At 43.1% G+C, this 12,835-nt stretch overlaps 1 protein-coding gene across 2 annotated transcripts in view; it reads right to left on the bottom strand.

Moving 5' to 3' along the window:
- Positions 1 to 416: 416 nt before the first annotated feature.
- Positions 417 to 12,835, bottom strand: part of LOC112264940 (protein argonaute-3) — a 52,161-nt gene continuing 39,742 nt past the window's right edge. For both annotated transcript variants that reach the window (XM_024441857.2, XM_024441858.2), the window contains exons 13-19: positions 6,205 to 6,364; positions 5,396 to 5,486; positions 5,031 to 5,225; positions 4,710 to 4,844; positions 4,503 to 4,604; positions 4,023 to 4,222; positions 417 to 3,800 (exon numbers count right to left, since the gene is read on the bottom strand). In XM_024441857.2, the coding sequence (XP_024297625.1) occupies positions 3,692 to 3,800; positions 4,023 to 4,222; positions 4,503 to 4,604; positions 4,710 to 4,844; positions 5,031 to 5,225; positions 5,396 to 5,486; positions 6,205 to 6,364 (992 nt within the window). In that variant the 3' untranslated portion in view covers positions 417 to 3,691. The remainder of the gene's footprint in view (positions 3,801 to 4,022; positions 4,223 to 4,502; positions 4,605 to 4,709; positions 4,845 to 5,030; positions 5,226 to 5,395; positions 5,487 to 6,204; positions 6,365 to 12,835) is intronic.

The following is a 12,835-nucleotide window of genomic DNA, read 5'->3' as shown; positions in this document are numbered from 1 at the left end:
TTATTCTCCCAGTTCATACCGCTGAAAAACATTGCCACCGCATGATGCTGCCACCAGCATGCTTCACCGTAAAGATGGTGCCAGGTTTCCTCCAGACATGACGCTTGGCATTCAGGCCAAGGAGTTCAATCTGGGTCTCATCAGACCTGAGAATCTTGTTTCTCATTGTCTGAGAATCTTCAGTTGCCTTTTGGCAAACTCCAAGCGGGCTGTCATGTGCCTTCAACTGAGGAATACTTCAACTGAGGAATACATCAGTCTGTCCACTCTACCCTAAAAGGCCTGATTGGTGGAGTGCTGCAGAGATGGGAGAACCTTCCAGAAGGACAACCATCTCCACAGAGGAACTCTGTCAGAGTGACCATCGGGTTCTTGGTTACCTCCCTGACCAGGGCCCTTCTCCCCCGATTGCTCAGTTTGGACAGGTGGCCAGATCTAGGAAGAGTCTTGGTGGTTCCAAACTTCTTCTATTTAAGAATGACGGAGGCCACTATGCTCTTGCAGATCTTCAATAATGCAGACATTTTTTGGTATCTTCCCCCAGATCTGTGCATCAACACAATCCTGTCATGGAGCTCAGACATTTCCTTCAACTTTCATCACTTAGATTTTGCTCTGACATGCACTGTCAACTGTGGGACCTTATATAGACAGGTCTGTGCCTTTCCAAATCATGTCCAATCAATTGAATTTACCACAGCTCAATTTTAAGTCTCATAGCTAAGGGTTTGAATACGTATGTAAATAAAGTATAATTTTTGTGCAAAAACCTGTTTTTGCTTTGTCATTATTGGGTAGTGTTTGTAGATTCATGAGGAGAACATCTATTTTAGAATAAGGCTGTAACGTAACAAAATGCAGAAAAAGGGTCTGAGTACTTTCCGAATGCACTGTAGGCTGCCACGCGTCTCCCCTGTATTATCCCCCAGCCTCAGAATAATGCTGCATTCGTAAACGAAGTGGGAATTCACCACATACAACTGGGAAAATCCACTTGAATGGCCCTCCAACTGCTAATTACTAGTGGTAAATTTGTCCATCATCCTGTGCTCCCACATGATGACCTCTGTCACCTATTAAGGAAATGACCTCGATAACAACATTTTCGGAAGTTAAATGCAACAAAACATTTCTAAATAGCAATCTATTAACATGGTTTTTGAACCCTTTAATTTGTTTGCAAGCATGAGAGCTGTACTTTTAATTTATGGTTTACGCAGCTTGTTAGCCATTAGCCAATCGGCATTTCTCAATGAGTTCAAAGCACGTGAATGCATCCCACTAGTATTTCCGACTTCACAACTGGTAAATTCCCACCTCCCACGAACGGCAGCATAAGCTCACAACGCCCCCCCCCTAGATGCAAAACCCCGCCCACTGGGCTCTAGAGGTCAATTCCGTGGCATCGTAGAGAGATAATTCCTTCCCGTTTTACTGCTGTACAGACATTTTTAAAATGTTTTATCACACAAGCAGGGCAGCTACACATTAGCACACAGTTACAGTTGATGAGATCATACCGACACTGTTCTTTAAGTAAAATCAGATGCTGGTAATGTCTGACATTTTGCTGGGACTTAATTCACACATACAGTTTGGCCCCCGGGATACTGATGACTAAAAGACCACACCCTCTGGGAATGAAAGCATGTCCCCTGTATTATAAGTGGAAAGTCCTCTCTACTATTACACCTGATCCTTTAAAACACGAAGCTCATAATGTCTGAATACAACAGAGGGGGTTCTACTACCCCCCCCCATACTGCACCTCTCAGCACCAGGGTATGTGTCTCACCTGAAACACATGCATCTTTAAGTGCAGTAAATTGTCATATATTTTTATAGTCTCTCTTTGTAGGAATATATATGAACAAAATAACATGTGGTATAGCAGCTAGTTTGGTTTCTGGTAACACGTAGCTATAGGACAATGAGTGTGGCAGAGTGCTGGCCATGCTACAACACTGCCTCTTTTGCAGTGAGAGCAGGGATCACCTGTGTCCCAGTCGGACAAGACTCATACCACCCATGCTTCAAGCCCCATGCAGATGAGCCCAGTCCTCCCCCTCACAATCCCACGAGGCACATTGAGTTTCGTCTCGTTCCAGCTTGACTAAACCAAAGGCCCCGCCTGGAGGATACTGCACAGCAAGGCAAAGCCCTTCAAAATGTGACAAAACGGCTTGATAAAACTCTGAAATTTGAAGGCTTACTTTGAACAGTGCAAAATGAGTCCTCCACTAGAGGGTTAAAATGAACCATACAGATCTGTTAGCCAACTGTCCCCACCTTCAATTGATCAGTCTACATATTAAAAAATAATTCACATTAAAAATGAAATCATGAAACTGAATCCATGCAGCCATACACGCTGTGCTCTCTAACCCCAGACATTCCTAGACAACATATCATGCTGACAGTAATGCCTGGATGAGATTATTTGACTGTATAACTAAACTAATTAACTGATCTCAGAGGAGCTCCAACTAAAATAGATACATCCTTGGTCTTTCAAATTCTTCTTTCCACCTAAAAACGGGCACATAATTCACTCCATTTACTAAAAAACACGTATTGTGTCATGTCACCCTCACATAACCATTTTGTGGCATCAATCCTTGCCCCAGTTTACATTCTTTATCCGTTATCACCTGCCCATATCCGGTCATAATGGCCCAAAAATATACAAATCGGTATGTTAACCATAGAACCCTTTTTATGCATTAACGACTTATTGCACTAAAAGGTGTGACATCAGTTCCTTACTTCAAATTTGACAAAACGAACAGTGCTCTATTGCTGAAAATGAATGATAAATAAGATTAATCTCAAATCACAGAAGGATAAATAATAATAAAAACAAAGAGAGTGAAATCTGTAGCTACCACAGTGAAATCTGTAGCTACCACAGTGAACTCTGTAAAGGTTCTGAGTAGGTCCATGGTGTGGCCAGGGTTGATATTCTAAAAGTACGACAAACAATAGCTGTAAAACATTTTTTTTTTTTGTAAATGCCTTTTGATAGAGATAGAGATTGCCGTGTTAAACTCTGACAGGCGCAATGACTGCAAGTAAATCACCATTGGCTTAAAGAGAGCAGAGTAACTGGGCGAGCAGCTTGCCCTATGAAAAAGGGCATAGCTGTGATTCACAAGCGTTCTCGACTAACAGGCATCGCCATGGCAATCAGACTTCTACAGAACATACAGAGACGCACATATAACGACAACAAGCTAACGAAGACATTTAAAAGAGGACAATTTATACGATTGAACATGGATAGGCAAGTCATATCAGCACTGGGTTGAGGAACAAGAATGATCCTCACTGGACCTGCTATGTCCCCACCCAACCCCTGAAACCATCCTTATCAATTCCCCTGTCTTGTCTTCTACACTCTGGCATTTTGAAAGTAAGACAAAGCAAAAGTTGAGCACAGCTCAAGGAGCAGTATCAGAGACGATCCATTAATTAAAAACACAGCAAAGGAGAACAGGCTGGGAGAGGATTGGCTGGTTTCATATTGCATAACGTTGCTGTACTCCCCTCTGGTTGTTGTTATCCTTCGCGGCTTGGCATCCCCTCATCGGGACCAGAGCTGCGCCAGCTCAAAGTCCGATATGCGATGGCTGACCCCCACTAGGACTACAGAGGCTGATAGGGTGGGGTGTTGGGAGGGGTATTCTACCTCTCAGGCGAAATACATAGTCCTCAGTGTGTCGTGATGAATCTGAACAGCCTTGGCGAGGGCCGTGGGGTCTCGGCCGTTACTCTGCCCCGAGACATGGCTGCCCTCGGCACTGCGTGTGTTCAAGAGAAGGAAGTGAGGAAATGAGAAAGGGAAAAGGACAGAAAGAGAAGGAGAACATTTATCTTGAATGAACTTGACTATTATTTTATAGTCAATACATGACATCGGCCTCCAGTTTCTTTTTACCTGATAAACAACACGAGACAGTGATTTTAGCCCTACAGAAAAGTATACTGATCACAATGAAATGAATCCCTTCCCCACCCCTCACCTGTCATGTTCTTTGTCCACCAGGTGGTAGCGGGCACGGAAGGCCACCAGGTGGGCGTAGTAGGCTGGCGCGGGGATGGAGACAGAGCGGGTGCAGCGGACGTAAGTGTGGCACAGCTGGTAGGTGAGCAGCTGAAACTCGTCAGCCGTGAAGCAGTTGTCGTCCCACAGGACGTGGTAATGGGATGGTCGGCTCGTACCCTGTAGGGAGAAGGCGAAGTCTGTAATACCACAGGAACAATGAGGGTTCCATGGAGAGGATACCAGCATTGATTCAACACTGACAACGAAGTGTAGTGGAAAGCAATAGAGGCCGATGAACCTCTAAGAAAGTATCAATGACGGCAAGAGTCAACATTAGGGAGAAATAAGCAGGATATACTACCTGAACTTGTGCAAGAGGAATGCTGACTTTAGTATTACAACGTTTTCCCATTTTATGCCTACTGAACATAACCCTGGTGTGAGTCTTGACACACACCTGTATTCCTGCGTGGCTGCAGAGGTAAAAGTCAAACTCATAGGGGTGAGTGATATCTGTGTCCACAGTGGTGCCTGCAGGAATGTTACCACTCCGTCCAACCTGCCAAAGAAACAACACCCCATTTAAAAACAGTTCAACAACCAATCTAAGCCTAGCAGATAGTCAATCATTAATGTACAAGGAGAGATCCATAGCACTGCTTACCCGCTCATTGCGGTCTGCACAGAAGAGGCGTGTGTGGTGGCGTTTCTGCACCACGATGTAGGTGATGCCCGGCTGGTACTCCTTCTCCAACATGATACAGGCTTCCCTGATGGCCAGCAGCTCATAGTACAGCACCTGCCACACAGAGAGAAGTCAACTCACCAGCAAAGAGTGGCATGCGGTGAAGAATTCAAGTTTAAGGCTAATAGTCTATGAAGAACATTTTTGTAATACATGTATTTCTCAACATAGGGACATCATTTGGCTTGGCTGTCAACTTTAAATGAGAGATTGAAGGGGGACATAAGTATTTTAACTAACCTGTCTGAACTGTCCCTCTGACACACCATCCCTGTAAAATATGATTCTGGTGGGTTTGTAGCGGGTAGACTTGTAGAACTGGATGAGGAGCTCCCGCACCATGGAGGCCAGGTCCTGGATTACCTCCTGTCTGGGTCTCTGGACCCTCACTGTGGCACAGTACCTGCTGGGGTGGGCGTCCATACTGCCCACCACCTGGGACAGAAACATGACTTCTGACACCATGTTTCAGAACGCTATTGTAGCAAACTAGTAGATTACCAATGTACTAGAGCCATCAGACTCCATGACAACTAGATAGACAGACAAGGCAGTGTTTGTGAGGAAAGTGGAAATGGAAACTAGAGTGACAGGAAGAGACTGACCGCTGCGATGGATGGCTTCTTTCCGTCTCCGGCTGGAGGGTGAGTGACGTCGGCCCCCAGGAAGATAACAGGCTGCTGGAACACTGAGGGACTGGGTGGAGAGAGAGACAAACATCAGACATATACTACAGTCCAAAACTTTGAGGTCACTTTGAAATGTCCTTGTTTTTGAAAGGAAAGCAATTTGTTTGTCCAATGCCAATTTCTCGAATGGAATAGCCTTCATTTCTCAGAACAAGAATAGACTGACGAGTTTCAGAAGAAAGGTATTTGTTTCTGGCCATTCTGAGCCTGTAATCAAACCCACAAATGCTGATGCTCCAGATTCTCAGTCCGAAGAAGGCCAGTTTTAATGCTTATTTAAATCAGGACAACAGTTTTCGGCTGTGCTAACATAATTGCAAAAGGGTTTTCTAATGATCAATTAGCCTTTTAAAATGATGAACTTGGATTAGCTAACACAACGTGCCATTGGAACACAGGAGGAGTGTTGGTTGCTGATAATGGGCCTCTGTACACCTATGTAGATATATTTTTAAAATCAGCCGTTTCCAGCTACAATAGTCATTCACAACATTAACAATGTCTACACTGTATTTCTGATCAATTTAATGTTATTCAAATGGACACATTTTTTTCCAATAATAAGGACATTTCTAAGTTACCCCAAATTTTTGAACAGTCGTGTATGTCCAAATAGGTTTTTGTCATACACTACATAGGTGTTTTCCATCATAAAGTATATATGCGTTTCTGCTAAATAGGGGTTTTCTGCCTGTGGCCACACCCGCTCTTTCACTTTGCTTTACCGTTGGTGTGGGACCAGGATGTTGTTGATGCCCCCCAGTTTGACGTTGATCTTGAGGCAGAGGTTGGAAAGGGTCTGGGGGGACGTCTTCACCACGTTCTTCACCTGGACACACTGAGTGGCCATGCCGAGGAGGGTGTCTCCAACCCGCTTTACCTCAGCTGTTAGAGAGACAAAGGGAACCATTTTACACCTGGTGCCATATTATAGGACACAGGTAACCATTTACATCCAATGCCATATTGTAAACGCCGGTAAACATCTTACACTTAATGCCATCTTGTACATGGTATACTCTGGCTATGGAAATAACCAAAATAAATCCACAGTCGTGGAAAATACATAATTAGTAGAGGTCAACTGATTATGATTTTTCAACTCCGATACTGATTATTGGAGGACCAAAATATATATATTTGTAATAATGACAATTACAACAATACTGAACGAACAATGAACACTTATTTCAACTTAATATAATACATAAATAAAATCTATTTAGTCAAATAAATAATGAAATATGTTCAATTTTGGTTTAAATAACGCACAAACACAGTGTTGGAGAAGAAAAGTAAAAGTGCCATATGTGCCATGTAAAAAAAAAGCTAACGTTTAAGTTCCTAGCTCAGAACATGAGAACATATGAAAGCTGGTGGTTCCTTTTAACATGAGTCTTCAATATTCCCAGTTAAGAAGTTTAAGGTTGCATTTATTATAGGAATTTTGGGACTATTTCTCTCTATACCATTTGTATTTCATATGCCTTTGACTATTGGATGTTCTTATAGGTACTATAGTATTGCCAGCCAAATCTCGGGAGTTGATAGGCTTGAAGTCAAACAGCACTGTGCTTCAAGCATTGCGAAGAGCTGCTGGCAAACACAGGAAAGTGCTGTTTGAATGAATGCTTACAAGCCTGCTGCTGCCTACCACCGCTCAGTCAGACTGTTCTATCAAATATCAAATCATAGACAATTATAATATAATAAACACACAGAAATACGAGCCTTAGGCCATTAATATGGTCAAATCTGGAAACGATCATTTCAAAAACAAAACATTCATTCTTTCAGTGAAATACGTTACGTATTTTATCGAACGGGTGGCATCCATAAGTCTAAATATTGCTGTTATATTGCACAACCTTCAATGTTATGTCAAAATTACGTACAATTCTGGCAAATTAATTACGGTCTTTGTTAGGAAGAAATGGTCTTCACACAGTTCGCAACGAGCCAGTCGGCCCAAACTGCTGCATATACCTCGACTCTGCTTGCACAGAACGCAAGAGAAGTGACACAATTTCCCTAGTTAATATTGCCTGCTAACATGAATTTCTTAACTATATATGCAAGTTTAAAAATATATACTTGTGTATTGATTTTAAGAAAGGCATTGATATTCATGGTTAGGTACATTGGTGCAACGACAGTGCTTTTTAAAACTCCCGACAACTGTATGTAAACTTACGACTTCAACTGTATATCCACAGTAAAACGAGTCCTATATCGACATAACCTGAAAGGCTGCTCAGCAAGGAAGAAGCCACTGATCCAAAACCGCCATCAAAAAGCAAGTCTACGGTTTGCAACTGTACATGGGGACAAAGATAGTACTATTTGGAGAAATCTCCTCTGGTCTGATGAAACAAAAATAGAACTGCTTGGCCATAATGACTATCGTAATGTTTGGAGCAAAAGGGGGGGGCTTGCAAGCCGAAGAACACCATCCCAACCGTAAAGCACGGGGGTGGCAGCATCATGTTGTGGGAGTACTTTGCTGCAAGAGGGACTAGTGCATTTCACAAAATAGATGGCATCATGCCGGAAGGAAAATTATGTGGATATATTGAAGCAATATCTCAAGACATCAGTCAGGAAATTAAAGCTTGGTTGCAAATGGCACTTCCAAATGGACAATGACCCCGAAGCATACTTCCAAAGTTGTGGCAAAATGGCTTAAGGACCACAGTCAAGGTATTGGAGTGGCCATCACAAAGCCCTGACCTCCATTCTATAGAAAATTTGTGGGCAGAACTGAAAAAGCATGTGTGAGCAAGGAGGCCTTCAAACCTGACTCAGTTACACCAGCTCGGTCAGGAGGAACGGGCCAAAATTCACCCAACTGATTGTGGGAAGCTTGGCTACCTGAAACGTTTGACCCAAGTTAATCCATTTAAAGGCAATGCTACCAAATACTAATTGAGTGTATGTAAACTTCTGACCCACTGGGAATGTGATGAAAGAAATAAAAGCTGAAATAAATCATTCTTTCTACAATTATTCTGACATTTCACATTATTAAAATAAAGTGGTGATCCTAACTGATCTAAAACAGGGAATTTTTACTAGGATTAAATGTCAAGAATTGTGAAAAACTGAGTTTAAATGTACTTGGCTAAGGTGTATGCAAACTTCCGACTTCAATTGTAGATACTTTTGTACCCGTTTCCTCCAGCATCTACACAAGGTCCTTTGCTGTTGTTCCGGGATTGATTTGCACTTTTCACACCAAAGTACGTTCATCTCTAGGAGACAGAACGCGTCTCCTTCCTGAGGGGTATGACGGCTGTGTGGTCCCATGGCGTTTACAATTGCGTACTATTGTTTGTACAGATGAACGTGGTACCTTCAGGCGTTTGGAAATTGCTCCCAAGAATGAACCAGACTTGTGGAGGTCAACAATTGTTTTCTGAGGTTTTGACTGATTTCTTTTGATTTTCCCATGATGTTAAGCAAAGAGGCACTGAGTTTGAAGGTAGGCCTTGAACTACATCCACAGGTACATCTCCAAATGACTAAAATGTTGTCAATTAGCCTGTTGTCAATCAGAAGCTTCTAAAGCCATGACATCATTGTTCTGTAATTTAAAGGCATAGTCAACTTAGTGTATGTCATCTTGATCCACTGGAATTGTAACACAGTGAATTATAAGTGAAATAATCTCTGTAAACAATTTTTTGAAAAATGACTTGTGTTATGCACAAAGCATCTTGCCACCTTGATGTAATTAAATGTATCACTAGCCACTTTAAACAATGCCACTCTATATAATGTTTTCATATCCTACATTACTCATCTCATATGTATATACTGTACTCTATACCATCTACTGCATCTTGCCTATGCCGTTCGGGCATCACTCATTCATATATTTTTATGTACATATTCGTATCCATTCCTTTGTGTATAAGAGGTAGTTGTTGTGAAAGTGTTAGGTTATAGTACTTGTTAGATATTACTGCATGGTCGGAACTAGAAGCACAAGCATTTCGCTACACTCGCATTAACATCTGCTAACCATCTGTATGTGACAAATACATTTGATTTGAAGTAGATGTCCTAACCGACTTGCCAAAACTATAGGTTGTTAACAAGAAATTTGTGGAGTGGTTGAAAAATGAGTTTTAATGACTCCAACCTAAGTATATGTAAACTTCAGACTTCAACAGTAGCTGTAAGCCCTGTCTTATGACTAAGAGCCGTTTGGGTGCAACTGCAGAATGTGACAGACATCCCGTGGGTTTACCATCTACAGAAAGTCACATGTATGGAAACTTGCAGAAAGGAGTACATAGTGTTTGTTCTTTTGAATGCAGTTAGCACAAGCTTGATAGACGGTTGAGCCCTCGGGTTATCTTAAGTCTGCACGGACAACTAATTACCTTTTACACACTATCTGCTGACTGCCACGTATACAGAAAGGGGTTGTATTTTCTCAATAAAGCAAGGACCCGACTATGTTTGTTAAGCTTTCAACTCTGAGCCATTATTGGTGATGGTTGATGGCTTCGTTTTTGTAAATCTTATAAAATTGTTGTTTGAAAGAGTCAGTCTCTCTCTTCCTATAGAATTGCTAACACAATTTGGCAACGAGGAGGGATGGCAACTCCGCTTGCTGATTGCTCCCGAGGAGACCGAGGGATGACGTATGTACGTCGTCCCCACAGTTTACTGTACGTACATACCCCAACCAGAAGCCATGGATAACAGACAACATTCGCACTGAGCTAAAAAGGTAGAGCTGCTGCTTTCAAGAAGCGGAACTCTAACCCAGAGTTTATAAGAAATCCCGCTATTCCCTCCGATGAACCATCAAACGTTCAAAGCGTCAATACAGGACTAAGATCGAATCGTACTACACCGGCTCCGATGCTCAACGGCTGTGGCAGCGCTTGCAAACTATTATAGACTACAAAGTGAAGCACAGCCGAGAGCTGCCCAGTGAGACGAGCCTACCAGACGAGCTAAATAACTTATATTCTTGCTTCGAGGCAAGTAACACTGAAACATGCATGAGAGCATCAGCTGTTCCGGACGACTGTGATCACACTCTCCGCAGCCGATGTAAGACATTTGGGGCGGCAGGGTAGCCTAGTGGTTAGAGCATTAGACTAGTAACCGAAAGGTTTCAAGTTCGAATCCCCGAGCTGACAAGGTACAAATCTGTCGTTCTGCCCCTGAACAGGCAGTTAACCCACTGTTCCTAGGCCGTCATTGAAAATAAGAATTTATTCTTAACTGACTTGCCTAGTAAAATAAAATTAAAAATTAAAAAAAAAAAAAGACCTTTAAACAGGTCAACATTCACAAGGCCGCAGGGCCAGACGGATTATCAGGACGAGCATGTGCTGACCAACTGGCAAGTGTCTTCATTGACATATTCAACCTGTCCAAGTCTGTAATACCAACATGTTTCAAGCAGACCACCATAGTCCCTGTGCCCAAGAACACTAAGGTAACCTGCCTAAACAAATACCAACCCGTAGCACTCACCTCTGTAGCCGTGAAATGCTTTGAAAGGCTGGTCATGGCTCACAACACCATTATCCCAGAAACCCTAGACCCACTCCAATTTGCATACCACCCCAACAGATCCACAGATTGCACTCCACACTGCCCTTTCACACCTAGACAAAAGGAACACCTATGCAAAAATGCTATTCATTGACTATAGCTCAGCATTCAACACCATAGTGCCTTCAAAGCTGATCACTAAGCTAAGGATACTGGGACTAAACACCTTCCTCTGCAACTGGATCCTGGACTTCCTGACAGGCCGCCCCCGGTGGGGAAGGTAGGCAACAACACATCCGCCACGCTGATCCTCAACACAGGGGCCCCTCAGGGGTGCATGATCAGTCCCCTCCTGTACTCCCTGTTCACTCATTAAGTTTGCTGATGACAACAGTGGTAGGCCTGAATACCGACAACGATGAGACAGCCTATAGGGAGGAGGTCAGAGACCTGGCCGGGTGGTGCCTGAATAACAAACTATCCCTCAACGTAACCAAGACTAAGGAGATGATTGTGGACTACAGGAAAAGGAGCAACGAGCACGTCCCCATTCTCATCGGCGGGGCTGCAGTGAAGCAGGTTGAGAGCTTCAAGTTCCTTGGCATCCACATCACCGACAAATTAACATGGTCCAAGCACATCAAGACAGTCGTGAAGAGGGCATAACAATGCCTATTCCACCTCAGGAGAAAAGGTTTGGCATGGGTTCTCAGATCCTCAAAATGTTTTACAACTGCACCACCGTGAGCATCCTGCTGGGTTGTATCACTGCATGGCATGGCAACTGCTCGGCCTCGCAAGGCACTACAGAGGGTAGTGAGTATGGTCCAGCACATCACCAAGGCCAAGCTTCCTGCCATCCAGGATCTCTATACCAGGCGGTGTCAATTGTCAGACTCCAGCCACCCTAGTCATGGACTGTTCTCTCTGCTACCACACAGCAAGAGGTACCGGAGCACCAAGCCTAGGTCCAAGAGGCTTCTAAACAGCTTCTACCCCCAAGCCATAAGACTCCTGAATAGCTAATCAAATGGCTACCCAGATTATTTGAATTGCCCACTCCCCACCTTACTACGCTGCTGCTACTCCTACTCTCTCTTGTTATCACTTTAATAACTCTACCTACGTTTTAATATTACCTCAATTACCTCGACACCGGTGTCCCCGACATCAACTCTGTACCAGTACCCCCTGTATTGTTACCCTCTGCTATTGTTATTTACTGGTGATCTTTAATTTGTTGTTCTTATCGCATACTTTTTTGTTGGTATTTTCTAAAAACTGCATTGTTGGTTAAGGGCTTGTAAGTAAGCATTTCACTGTAAGGTCTACACCTGTTGTATTCTGCGCATGCGACAAATAAAATGTGATTTGTGTAAGAGATGCCAGGAGAGAGTCCTTATGAAAGCAATTCCAGAATAAGATCCCGAGGTACTATAGCGATACCAGGACAAAGTCCTGAAGAAATATGCCATGGGTTACCATCGTCAGGTGTAAATGTATGAGCTATGTGATTCCAGGACAGCGTCCTGAAGAAATATGCCATGGGTTACCATCGTCAGGTGTAAATGTATGAGCTATGTTATTCCAGGACAGGGTCCTGAAGAAATATGCCATGGGTTACCATCGTCAGGTGTAAATGTATGAGCTATGTGATTCCAGGACAGCGTCCTGAAGAAATATGCCATGGGTTACCATCGTCAGGTGTAAATGTATGAGCTATGTGATTCCAGTACAGGGTCCTGAAGAAATATGCCATGGGTTACCATCGTCAGGTGTAAATGTATGAGCTATGTGATTCCAGGACGAAGTCCTGAAGAAATATGCAATGGGTTA

Source organism: Oncorhynchus tshawytscha, linkage group LG13 (assembly GCF_018296145.1).
Source record: "Oncorhynchus tshawytscha isolate Ot180627B linkage group LG13, Otsh_v2.0, whole genome shotgun sequence".
Taxonomy (NCBI): domain Eukaryota; kingdom Metazoa; phylum Chordata; class Actinopteri; order Salmoniformes; family Salmonidae; genus Oncorhynchus; species Oncorhynchus tshawytscha.
Note: the sequence above shows the minus strand (reverse complement) of the source record. Positions and strands in the feature narration are given on the sequence as shown.